Source organism: Euprymna scolopes, chromosome 28 (assembly GCF_053919585.1).
Source record: "Euprymna scolopes isolate OS-2025 chromosome 28, ASM5391958v1, whole genome shotgun sequence".
Lineage (NCBI taxonomy): Eukaryota > Metazoa > Mollusca > Cephalopoda > Sepiida > Sepiolidae > Euprymna > Euprymna scolopes.
This window is the reverse complement of record NC_136509.1, coordinates 49,917,361-49,929,590: the sequence shown is the minus strand read 5'-3', so window position 1 is coordinate 49,929,590 and position 12,230 is coordinate 49,917,361. Positions and strand designations below refer to the sequence as shown.

The 12,230-nt window shown below is 31.3% G+C and overlaps 1 protein-coding gene across 1 annotated transcript in view; it reads right to left on the bottom strand.

Moving 5' to 3' along the window:
- Window positions 1–12,230, bottom strand: part of LOC145249604 (26S proteasome non-ATPase regulatory subunit 6-like) — a 40,570-nt gene that overhangs the window by 22,222 nt on the left and 6,118 nt on the right. The window contains exon 2 of the mRNA XM_080111314.1: window positions 4,379–4,587. Coding sequence (XP_079967440.1) covers window positions 4,379–4,587 — 209 coding nt within the window. The remainder of the gene's footprint in view (window positions 1–4,378; window positions 4,588–12,230) is intronic.

The following is a 12,230-nucleotide window of genomic DNA, read 5'->3' as shown; positions in this document are numbered from 1 at the left end:
GAGGTCCCAACAAGCAAGATATGTGGAACTCTTAGACTGTCAATAATGAACAGTATTTTTTACAGACAGCGTTACAAAACTTCAAAATTGGATTGAAATAAAGAAAGAACACGATGATTTATACTGAAACTCATCTAATATTAATAATAAAAAAATAATAAAACAAGTTGTTTGTTTAAGTATTATAAGCAATTGAATATTTTGTTGTATTATAGATTTTAAAGATTAGAATGCGTTCTTTAATTACTTATAAATTACATTTTTAAAAAGTGAAGGAACACGATTTGATTTGTAGTAAACTTGAAGTTTATTTAATATAATTAAATGAAAATGTTATCAAAGGCAAGATAAGTTACTTTTCTACCAAACTGGACATATTTTTCGTGTTTTTATTCAATGTAACATGTTTATTCAGTTCGAAAACCATACAGTGTTTACCGATAGCAGTGTCAGAAATTCCACCCCATCTTTCCAAGCTTATAACTCCTCGAAAAATGTAATTCAAGCCCTAATTTTTTTTTTCAATTAAAGGAGCAAGGACCAAGGTTTTATTAAAAAAAAAAAAAAAAAAAAAAAAAAGTGTTTTTTTTTTTTAAAAAAAGGTTTTAAACTTCGGACTTTACAGGTAAATTTCTAAAAAAGGCATTTTTTTTTTGTTTTAAATTTGAATATATTATTTATTGACCTTTTCTCTTAAATTTGTGATATATAAAACTCCGACATAAATTAATTATTTACTTTTTAAGAGAAAGTTAAAAATGAGTGACACTTGGGGGGGGGGGGGCGTGAATTTAAAAAAAAAACGTTTGTCTAAAATATTATATTCGGTTTATTGGAAAGAACATAAAATTTCACATTGACCCTGAAAATATCGTAAAAATAGAATCAATAAAAAAATTTTGATAGATTTTTAAAGTTTAAAAATTGAAAAATATTGAGTTCGGAAAATTCATTACTGTTTTTAAAAATACTATTAAAAAACCACCGAATATATATCAAGTTATGTCACGGTAACTTATATTGAGCAAATTTCTAAGAGTATTTTGTCTAGTTTATTATTTATTACACCTTTTTCCGAACTTACCGTGTTAAAGAGAGAGTCGGCCGCCATTTTAAATTTTCCAATACATCGGTAAACACTATGTTTTTCGAGCTGAATAAATGTTACATTGAATAAAAACACAAAAAATATATCCAGTTAGGTAGAAAAGTAACTTATCTTGCCTTTGATAACATTTATTTGTTTGACATTTATTTTTTGACTTTTTCGAATCTATGTGTACAGTAATACAAACCCGGAAATTTCAAGATGGCGTCTGACTCCCTCTTTAACACGGTAAGTTTGGGAAAAGGTGTTATAAATAAAAAACTGGTTAAAATACTGTAAAAAAACTCGCTCAATATATGTTACCGTGACATAGCTTGACATATATTTTTCTAGTTTTTTTATTTATAACACCTTGTTTTTGGAGCTGAATAAACATGTTACATTGAATAAAAACACGAAAAATATATCTAGTTTGGTAGAAAAGTAACTTATATTGCCTTTGATAACATTTATTTGTCATATATTTGTTTTTTGACAACTTTTTCGAATCTGTGTACAGTAATACAAACCCGAAATGAACGCGCGTTTTTTTTTTTTTTTTTTTTTTTTTACTTTTAAGTTTCATATATATATATATATATATATATATATAAGTATTTTTAAATTTTATCTTTCTAGCTTTAAAAAAAAGTTTTAAAATGTTATCAGCCGGCATAATTTATTTTTAAATATTGAAAATTTCAGGAAAATTAATTTTTGCTAAATTTTTAAAACGTGTCAACAGCTTAAAAAAATCGTCTCTTCAAAAGAGTCGATGTTGTCTCGCATTTTCATTAGTTTTGTATGCTGTAAAAATTTTTTTTTCAATATTAGCAATTTATTTGACGCTTCTTTTGAATGGTAAAAAACTTAGGATGATAATATTGAATTAAATTATAGTTACATCGTGTTAAATACAGGGGGGGAGCACGTTAAAACTTACTTTGTTTAATGGAGATATCCACGAGTTATTACCGGTGTTTACCGGTGTAAAGAAACAACTAATGGACTACCCGTGATGACGTCAGCAGATTAAATTATTTTTGCCCACCGGCCATCTTGTCTTTTAAGACGGTCTTGATATAACGCCCTTATCAGTTCCTCTCCTTCGTGGACGAGATGGTTAGGTGACTGGCTTTTTTTCCCTTTTCGTTTCCATCTTCGCATCAAGGCTTTGGGGTTCAATCCTACCTTCCTACTAAAACTTTTTTTTTTTAACACACACACCTCCAAACACCCAGGCAACGCCGGATATCCCCCGCTAGTCTATAATATAAATCTCAAGCATCTGTGAGTGTACGTGTATATGTTTTGCTAAATTTTTCGAAACTCATCCGACCAGGTCGAGACCAGTGCCATCTGAAAGAGATCCCTCAGCCGCATAATGTGAAAATTAGAAAAAAACGGTCAATTATTTTGTATAGAAATAAAGTTTTAAACGAAGGGAGGGTCAGTAAGATTCTCTCTTTCTAAACGACTTTAAAGACTGCACAAGTTTCAAGCATTATTGGCTTAAATAAAAGAATTTCCAATATTTCGCAATCAGCTTTGTGGGCCAGTAGATATGGCAGGTGTCTCTTGAGTTTTAGTTTTGACATTCACATACACGTAATGACAGTCTTTGGGGGGAGGGGCATATTTAAACAGTTTACTTATAAACTGAAGGTTAAGTTTTCATTGAAAAGAAACGTACATTTTTTTTTAGTTTTAACATTTAAACAGGGTTAAAAGATTTTTGTATTATTGATTTGACATTTTTTATCAGCGGTAAACTAATCATTTTTATAATGGTTTCTACTTTGTTATTTTTAATTAAAACAAAAAACAATTTCCTTATCGCAATTTTTTTATCAGTAAACTGAAAATTTTCATTAAAAAGAAAAATTTTGGCAGATCTGAATTGGCAAAAAACAGATACCATGAAACTTGAATTTAATCTTAAAAATAACACAATATCAAAAATGCATAAGCACCGTTTTTTTTTTTTTTCTCCTATTTTGTAAACATGGAAGTAGGGTTTTTCGGGTGTGCTGAAAACGAATATCAGGTTTTGCAAAGTCATTCACGCCTCACAATCTCAGTGTATGTTTTAAAGGCCCGTAACATTGTAAGTGCGCCGTGCGCGTCACAAGTTTGAGCCTGGCTACTGTGGCTAATTTTTTCACTCGCACATTTACTTGCTGCTATTTTCATTTTTTTTTTTTCTTTTCTTAGTGGGTTGGTTACTTTGTTTTTTTTGCGCTCGCACAGTTACTCACACGATTGAAACATTTGTTTTAGGAATGGGTTGCTTAATAGCTATACTATGCCACCCCTCCACACCTGGACAACGCCAGGTACCCCTGCTAGTAAGTTTAAAGACCGGATCTTCCACTTTTTTTTCATGAACCTTGAAAAATTCAATCATTAAAAATAAATAATTTCGGAAATCGTTTGAAAAAAAGACACCTGTACCTATTATTCTTTTATCAGGTTATACTATAGAGATCCATACAATTTGAATGCAGAATTAGAACATACAATTTTTATTTAAAATTGTAAGTTCCATCAAAATTGCTCCAAAACTAAAGAAACAGATGAAGACATTAAAACATTATGAATAGACACGTGATTTCAAGTTTTTTTTTCCATATAAATGTCAATTTTTAAAGATTTAAATTCTCATAACTTGAACCACTGGGTATAGTTGAATAATTCAAGCAGTTTGGAATTGCAATTACTGAACTGTTTATAATTGATATGATTTAATAATAATCTAGAATTGGGGGGAAAAAAAAACGACAAAATTCAACTGGAAACACTAATTACATATAATAAAAAAAAAAAAAAATTAAAGACATACAAGAGAAGCAATGCAAAACTTCAGATTGATCTAATACTGAGCAGACTGAGAGCCAACTAACAAACTAATCACGAACTACAAACTTATATGAAGTAAATCATTCATTTCTTAACACAGGCAAATTATAGCTGATACAACTACTGCAGATTAGAGAGTCAAGCAGAAAACGACCCAATATTGATGATTAGGGCAAACTGGTGACAATCATCACAACTGCAGCTACTAACACAGGACAACACCTGGAAGGAAAACATAGCTATTCATCGAAGCATCCATCCTTCTGTTACTTTTGTCATAGAATCTTTTCTAGATATGTTTTCATGACTGATGTCATCTTTATGCCAAATAAACAAAAACAACAGTAGTATGTAGATAACAAATATGTTCATAATTGTTGAAATGTATAAAAAGTGTGTAAAATGAAGACCAAAAATGCACCTTTGACTTACCTTGTCACCAATACGACACAAATATTCAGCCTTTTCTAACATAAAATCACGGACTTCTGTTTCACCCAAATTTTTCTCTGCATCTTCAATCTTCTCATCAATCTTTTTTAGATCTCTAGAGTTGATTTCCTTCATTTTTTTCAAGAGATTTGCATCAAGAGTGAAACCAAGTTCACCCACACACACTTCTTCATAAAATGGAGCCATGTCTGAGAAGAAAGAAAAGAAATACCTCTTTAATGTGTTTATATTTATTTTTCACTTTAATCTCAAATTATATATTTTTCTTCTACAAATTTGTCTTTTTTAATTCTTTACAGACCAAGTAATTATGGAAACAAAATAGCGGAACATTAAGAATCCAATTCAAGTAAATCATTTCTTCTATATTTCTAAAATAGACAAAATTTTTCCTCTAGAAAAAAAACATTACATAATAATAACACATACCTTCATTAAAGTCACACTATCAATACCTGATGTGTGCTTTCCAGTTATTATTAATCACTTTAATTTGAAGTATTAAATTCCTACAATAATTCCAAGGAGAAACACTTTCCCAAACAAGTCATACTGGCAGGTGATAGCAAGATACTTCTTCACTCTTTCTTATGTCCTTCTATTCCAGTTTACACATCAAATATTTCATGCATCCATGATTATTTCATTTTATCATTTTGTTTTATCAACAGTTATCCAATACTCATTGAGCATGTAAATAATAAACGTTTTGATTTTTTGGCTTCCAGCACTTTAATTGGCTGCTCATTCGTTTCTTGGCAAAAGAGATTGCCTTTTTTCAAACACTTTCAGAAGAATTTTACTAAAATTCAATGACTTTCCCCCTTATTCACTTCAACGAAAACATAGAAACCTCTACTTACTACACATAGCAATATCATACAGACTTGCTGACTGATTACAATACTTAGTTTTATTAGCTTCTTTAAAAGATACACTACAAAACTGTTAATTTCCATCGGATACATAACTTTCCACATTGACCACATTTACTCAGTCTTTAATGCCCATAAGTAAATAATAAAGTGGTTTTTCTTGCTGGCTGCTAGCCAGTTTCACAGAAATACCAGCTTAACAATTTCATGCATGTGCATAGCAAAAACACTAGATGATACAGCCTGGTTACACATGCATACATCACAGAGAGATCGCTATATGAACAATATGTACACTCATTACATAGATGGCTATATAACAGATGGATACACGCACATCTTAGTAGTAATATCAAAAGTAAAAAAAACAACGATTTGGGTGTCATCAGCTAGAATGAATACAACTCTTCAGCCTCATTCCTTAGCGTTAATGTTAATGCATCTAAAACCAAGCTATCTTTACATCATCAACGTTCTGATCCCCGTCTGGCATCAGTTGAAATGAACGGCTCTCATCTTCGGAAGGCTTCATATTTTGACAAGCTTCTGGGCCTGACCTTTATTCGTGATCTGAGATCAAACACTTCAAATCTGTTGCCAAGGCTGCTGGAAAATGTGGGATCGTTTTACCGTTCCTGTAGATATCTCACTGCTGATGCAATTCTTTACCTGTATAAGAGCCAAGTACATCCAAGGATGGAGTACTGTAGCCATACCTGGATAGGAGCTGCAAGAAAGACCACATTCTGCCTTGACAGAGTTCAAAATAGACTTCAGTGGGGGATGCCCTTTTCTCTTCCCTGCAACCTCTTTCCCACAGAAGAGATGTCGCGAGCCGTTCTCTGCTTTCTCGTTATTTTCATAGCAAGTGTTCTTCTGAGCTCCAAGCTATCGTCCTCCCTGGCCTGCCTTTTATGAAAAACACCTGTCTAGCTGAAAACACTATTAATAATTTCCCGACAATCTTTATCTGTGCCTAAACCTAAATGTAGATTTCATGAACAAAGCTTCTTTCTTAGACCTGCACGTCTTGTGGAACTGTTCTGTTTTCCTGCTCCCAACTGACTACAATATGTTCATCTTTGTCCAACGTGAACAAGTTCTTGATGAACCATCCCCTTAAGTAATTCAATTTGACAAATTTCCACTACTACTGATTACTACGACATTTTCCCATTGACTATTGTACCGTTATTAACCCTTATTATTCAGTGCCCTCCAGGCCTTGATAAGTGGTGGCCCCTTAAAAAAAAAGAAAAAAAAAAAAAAAGAAACTCTGATGATAAATAGAATTCAACGTAATAGTGAAAGGAAATGAATCATCTAATAAGAAACCATAAAAAATGAATAAGTAATTAACGCTTGTTTTTCAAAGGAATATACAAATTAGTTAACCTTCATGTAGTCGCTCGCATATTTATGACTGAGTATATTAAGCTCGCTTTAATAATTTTTAATAGAAAAAGCAGGCTTTTAATATGTTAGGATACATATTAATTTTGCTTGGAACGGTGGAAAATGATAATGCAAAAAATTGATAACAAAAATAACGAGCCCAAATTTTTTACAAGATAAATTGATTAAAAAAAAAACAAAAAAAAAAAAAAAAGATAATGTAAAATTCCCCAGAATTCAAGGCAAAATGACATTGAAACAAAGGGATGGGGCATCCTATTTTTAAACCATAGGTAAAAAGAAAGAAATGAATGGCAAACACATGCAAAGACAACAGATATGAAATCATTAAACAATATAAATTTTATTAATTAAAAATTGATTATAGATGTAACTAAAAGGAAAGAAAATAAAACAAAAGAGAAGTTATTAGGCAAGAGACTTATTTTTAAACCAAATTCACCGAGCGAAAAATCATTAACAATTCAAAGATCTATTAAAATTTGTCAGTGAAAGAAAGAAGTGAAAGATAACTTACAGTTCTTTTCTTTTATATAAGAGTTTGTTTTTGTTTTGTTTTTTCTGGGACAATGTCAGTTCATATTTCTTTGGGTTGTAAAATATCTTTCATTTATTTCTTATTCTTTCATATCATTCATAGTCATTCTTGAAGATATTGTGGAATTTCCCCCTCAATTTCTTCATTCATTCATTTATCATCTGCTAAGATGTCAATACATAGCAGACATTTACTGTTGGTCCCTCTAATTTATTGACACTGGCCGAGAAATATTTTCCATTCATTTAGTTTAAAAACAGTGGAAAAATTCACCATTTCTTTTCTTGGCTCTTTCATTTGTGATATTTATTGTCTGCTTTCACCGGACAGGTGAACACTTGCTAGCTGGCGTCCCTGCTTGTCGCTGTCAAATGATACCTTTTTCCTGAAGTCCCAACCCCTTTTTTCCTTCTACCTTGATATTTTCTAGTTTGCCTCGGTTAGAGACAATGAAAATTCATTTTCTTCTTTTCGCAGTCTCAAGGACTTCTGTTTTTATCCTTTTTTTTTTCTTTCTTCCCTAAACGGCTGTTCGCCTTTTTTTTTCTTTTTTTTTGTCATATATTCTTTCTCTTTTAAATGGCTGTCCGCCTTTTCTTTCCTTCCTGATAGAGTCTCCTCCTTCATTCTCTTCATTCCCGCCTGTAATCTGTAGCGGTATTTGTCCAGGATGGGTTGAGCCGGATCCAATGGTGTTAACCGCATCTTGCATCAAAGTCATCCACTTTCGTTGGTCGGCAATAGAGTCGATGGCATGATCCAGCCATTCATGTTCCAGTGATGGACACCAAAAACGTGAGGACTGGACATGATCTCCATATTTGCTTTGACTGTCACAAGCCAAATCTTAAGTTTACATCTTAGTGCTTTTTCCAACCAGTGGGTGCATTGGGCACCACTAATTGACGGACGAACTCATGCTCCGGCTGGCACAACATGTGATCGAACCGCCAGAGTCTCCTTTTCAGCAGAGTTTCCGCCAGGCCAAAGATGTTACATCTAGTGCATATGGTAGAGTTAGGGATTCAGTCAGAGAGGCGCATGCGCAGGATACATCGGAGGCAATAGTGATAGAAGACTTCAAGTTTATAAAGATCCTTTCTGCACAATGGCCAGGTCTCACATCCATAGAGAAGCATTGTTGATATAAGTGATAATTTAGTCTTTCACCAGCGGTTGTAAAATTGGCACGAAAGTATTTGAAGCTTTCAACCTCTTCTATAGCTCCACCATCAAGGGTTACAGCCACTTGGTCAGGTGTGTTAGCATGGAGGATTTACGTCTTAGAAGCGTTGATTCTCATTCAAACCATTTTGGCCATGCGACTGACTTAGTCGAGTGCGTGCTGGACCTCCACGTAGGGCTCGCAATATCATTGGCAAAGTCAAGATTAGTGATGAAACAGTCGTGGCCTACTGTGACACCAGCGAAGCCAGCTAAGCTCTTCCCTAGGATCCAGTCAATTATGTAGTTGAACAGGATAGGGGTGATTACATTTCTGCTTTCTCGCGAGCGATAAATAAAGACAAATCTTTTTCTTTCTTTGTACAAAAACCTTTGCTGGCAATAATTTTAAATCAAAATATAAAACAAAATTTGACGAATTAATTTTAAAATTAAAACAAAATATGTAATTAAATTACATAACTACATAAATATCAATGTCAGGACGAGAAAAAAAAAAATTTCAACTTTATAGGTATATAGATATATACGCTCCACTGCTAGTCTTTTATTTATATTTCAAAACGACCAATTTTGTGATTATAGTAGAAAGAATGGATACCATGCACAGTATTGGGAACTTTCAGATGAGATTTTTAAAAGGATCTCTAAATCTTAGACCAAAGGGGAAAAAAAGAACAAAAGGAAACAATAAATTTGTGTTGAAATAACTATAGATTTCTAAAATTACTTTGCAAAGCTTATTTTTTATTAAGATTCTTGATAAAAACTAATATTTGAGTAGTTTTGTTAATCAGATTTTTTTTTTTTTTTGCTTCTTGCATATAAAGTAAGTCTGATAAATGTAAATATTATTGCATATGTGTAGAAAAGCAGTTGTCAACTTATGCTTACCAAATCGTAATTTGCAACTATTTTGACTTCGTGAAGACTAAAAAAAAAAAAAAAAAAAAGCCATCATTTTTTGCCACCTAGTGCCATTCTGTGACTTTTAATCTTGGGGGGGGGGGGGGGGTACAGTTTGAAAAAAAAAAAAAAAAAATGGTTACAGACAATATTATATCACCAGTTATTTTCCCCTTTTTTTCCTCATCTGATCTATGCAAAATAGCTGTTTTTGGATTTTAATTTCTTAAAGTTTAAAATTTCTGATTTTAAAATCAAGGTATGTTTTCACCAAGTTGTCTTTAATTTTTTTCTTTTTGTAACCGTTCATTTTCTATTTTATTGTAATAGTTTTGCTAATAATTCTTTGTGTATAAATAAGTTTATTAGAATAAAATATGTATTTCAATGTTTTCATGCCATAGTACTATCCAAACTTGAAGATTTGAGTAACCAATGACAAACTGCTCAAAGCAAGATGACTTTCTCACAACCTGAGGTACCCTCTGTACATGCAGAGGGCAGTACAAAAATAATTTGGATGATGCAAAAACACATTAACAGAAGTAAAGGCAAAAATGGATGGATTTAAGAGAAAGACGGATAAATAAAGCCATGGATTAGTTAGGAAGTCAATTTCTAAAAAAATAAATAAACAAATAAAAAAATAAATAAATAAAATAAAAAGTCCAATATATACCAGCATGTAAAAATCGACGTTAAACTCAATGAGATAATTCTCATATGCAAACATAATCTAATCAATTAAGTAAACTGTATACATAAAAAAATCTTTTTTAAATTTAAAAAAATAAATTACAGGTGGCACTTTCTATTCCTGCCACAAATCAAAATCTAGGATTTGCCTCACGTGATAGAACAAATACTACACTTTGATTCTAGCCAAAAAGCCAACATTCATGTTTTTATTTATTTCTATTAATTTTCCAACATTCATTAGATTTAATTGTCAGCATAAATCTAAGTATTTAAAACACAACAAATAAAACTTAGCCATATAGGGATTTTATTTAAAAGGTTTCTTGAATTTATTTTTTGAGCGACCTTAAAAAGAAAGTTTACCACAAGTAAAAAAAAAATAAAATAGAAAATCCTTATAAATGCGAAATTAGATAAAAGGACAATTTTTAATGTAGAGAAAATCCAGTTCTCCAGGTGCACTCTGGATTGAGACAAAAATCAAAATTTCCTCAGCCCAAAAAGAATTTCTTCCTAATTGACTGAGAACAGAAAAGATAAAGTATAGTATCAAAGGAGATATTAAAAAATATTGGAAAATCGGCACATACTTAAATTGTAATAAATTTTTTTTTCAAATATTTGGAACAGACATTTTTCTTTAATTTCAAATGATTGGTTAATTTAAGTCACATGAGAAATTCTTGATTGTGATTGGTAATGGGCTGTTATGAGTGCTACCACAAATTTCCCAAGCTTTAATTATAAAACTGGAACTAATTTGATTAAGATAATGTTGAATGTTGTTTGAATAGCAATTCTCTTAAGTTAAAATCTTCAATGTTACTTATTTAACTCTTTCATACTGATACAGTTTGTGACCAATACTAAAACTGACTTCACATTGGCATCTTGTGGCTGTTTAATGAATGAAAATGACTGAGCATCAAAAATCAAGTTAAGGCAACACTATTAAACAGGAAAAATAAGAAAACATTTAAAGGGAAAAGAAAAAAAAAATCAATTAAGTCAAAATTATGTAAAAAAAAAAAAAAAAAAAATATTTATGAATAAAATTATATATATATATATATATATATATATATATATATAACGATTATTTCATATTTTGATTGAATATAATGAAACAACTGTTAATATATACAGCTATACACACATTTTTATAAGAAACTTGAATAATTCTGCAGTTTATCGATCATGCTATTTTTTAAATTGAATTTTTAAGTTAAATATTTACAGTATCTTTTGTTTATTAAATTGTTAGGCAAAAAGTAGAGAATAGCTAAAGCCTCTACCCCTTTTAAGAATAGGTTTTTGAATAACGTTATTTTAGCATGGTTCGTAAATTACAGTAGTACCATTTTTTTTTTATAAAAAGGAGTCATTACTTATCAAGGCCTGAAGGCCATTCGAGGATGAGTTAAGGAGTGAAGGGTAGTTGGTGAGACAACGACAATGATCAGTAGTGGTGGAAATTGAGCAGAATTTAATCTAAGAGAACTGTTCAACAAGAATTTGTTTACATTGGACTTGAAGTTCACCATAGTCAGCTGGAAAGCAGACTCACAGAACAGAGTTTCACAGGCAGATAGTTCTAAGAAAAAAAACTTTGTTCATTAAATTTGCATTTAGATTTAGGCACAGATAGAGTGAGGGAAATTGTTTACAGTGGTCATAGACGAGTGTTTGTTGGAAATGTTTTGCAGAGGGAGAGGGGACCATGGATTGAAGTTCAGTTGAGCACTTGCCATAAAAATAATGATAGAGCAGAGATAAAATAACGTCTTTTCTGTGCAAAAGAGGTTGCAGGGAAGAAAAAAGGAACATACCTACTAGGTTTCGAAGCTAGTTTTGAAATTCTTTATATGAAATTTTATTTAAAATGTGACAATGTTTCTTAATTATTCAATTATTTTTATTAACACAAAAACTTAAAAAATAAAAGTTGTTTGTTTTTATTGAGATAATACATGTTATGTATCTTTAAAAAAATTGTGTGCAAGAATACTCATTGTTTTTACAATCAAAACATGTGGAAAAATTTTTTAATGAATTATATTTTGTAATTCACTTTGTTTCAGTACTTATGGTTTCTGATCCAGGTTTTCGTATGCCTGTCCAAAATTCTCCTATATGTAAGAAAGAAAATAAAGAAAAATCTGTATGATGTACGAACTCTGGTACTTAGAGACTGTAATCGTCAGCATATTCC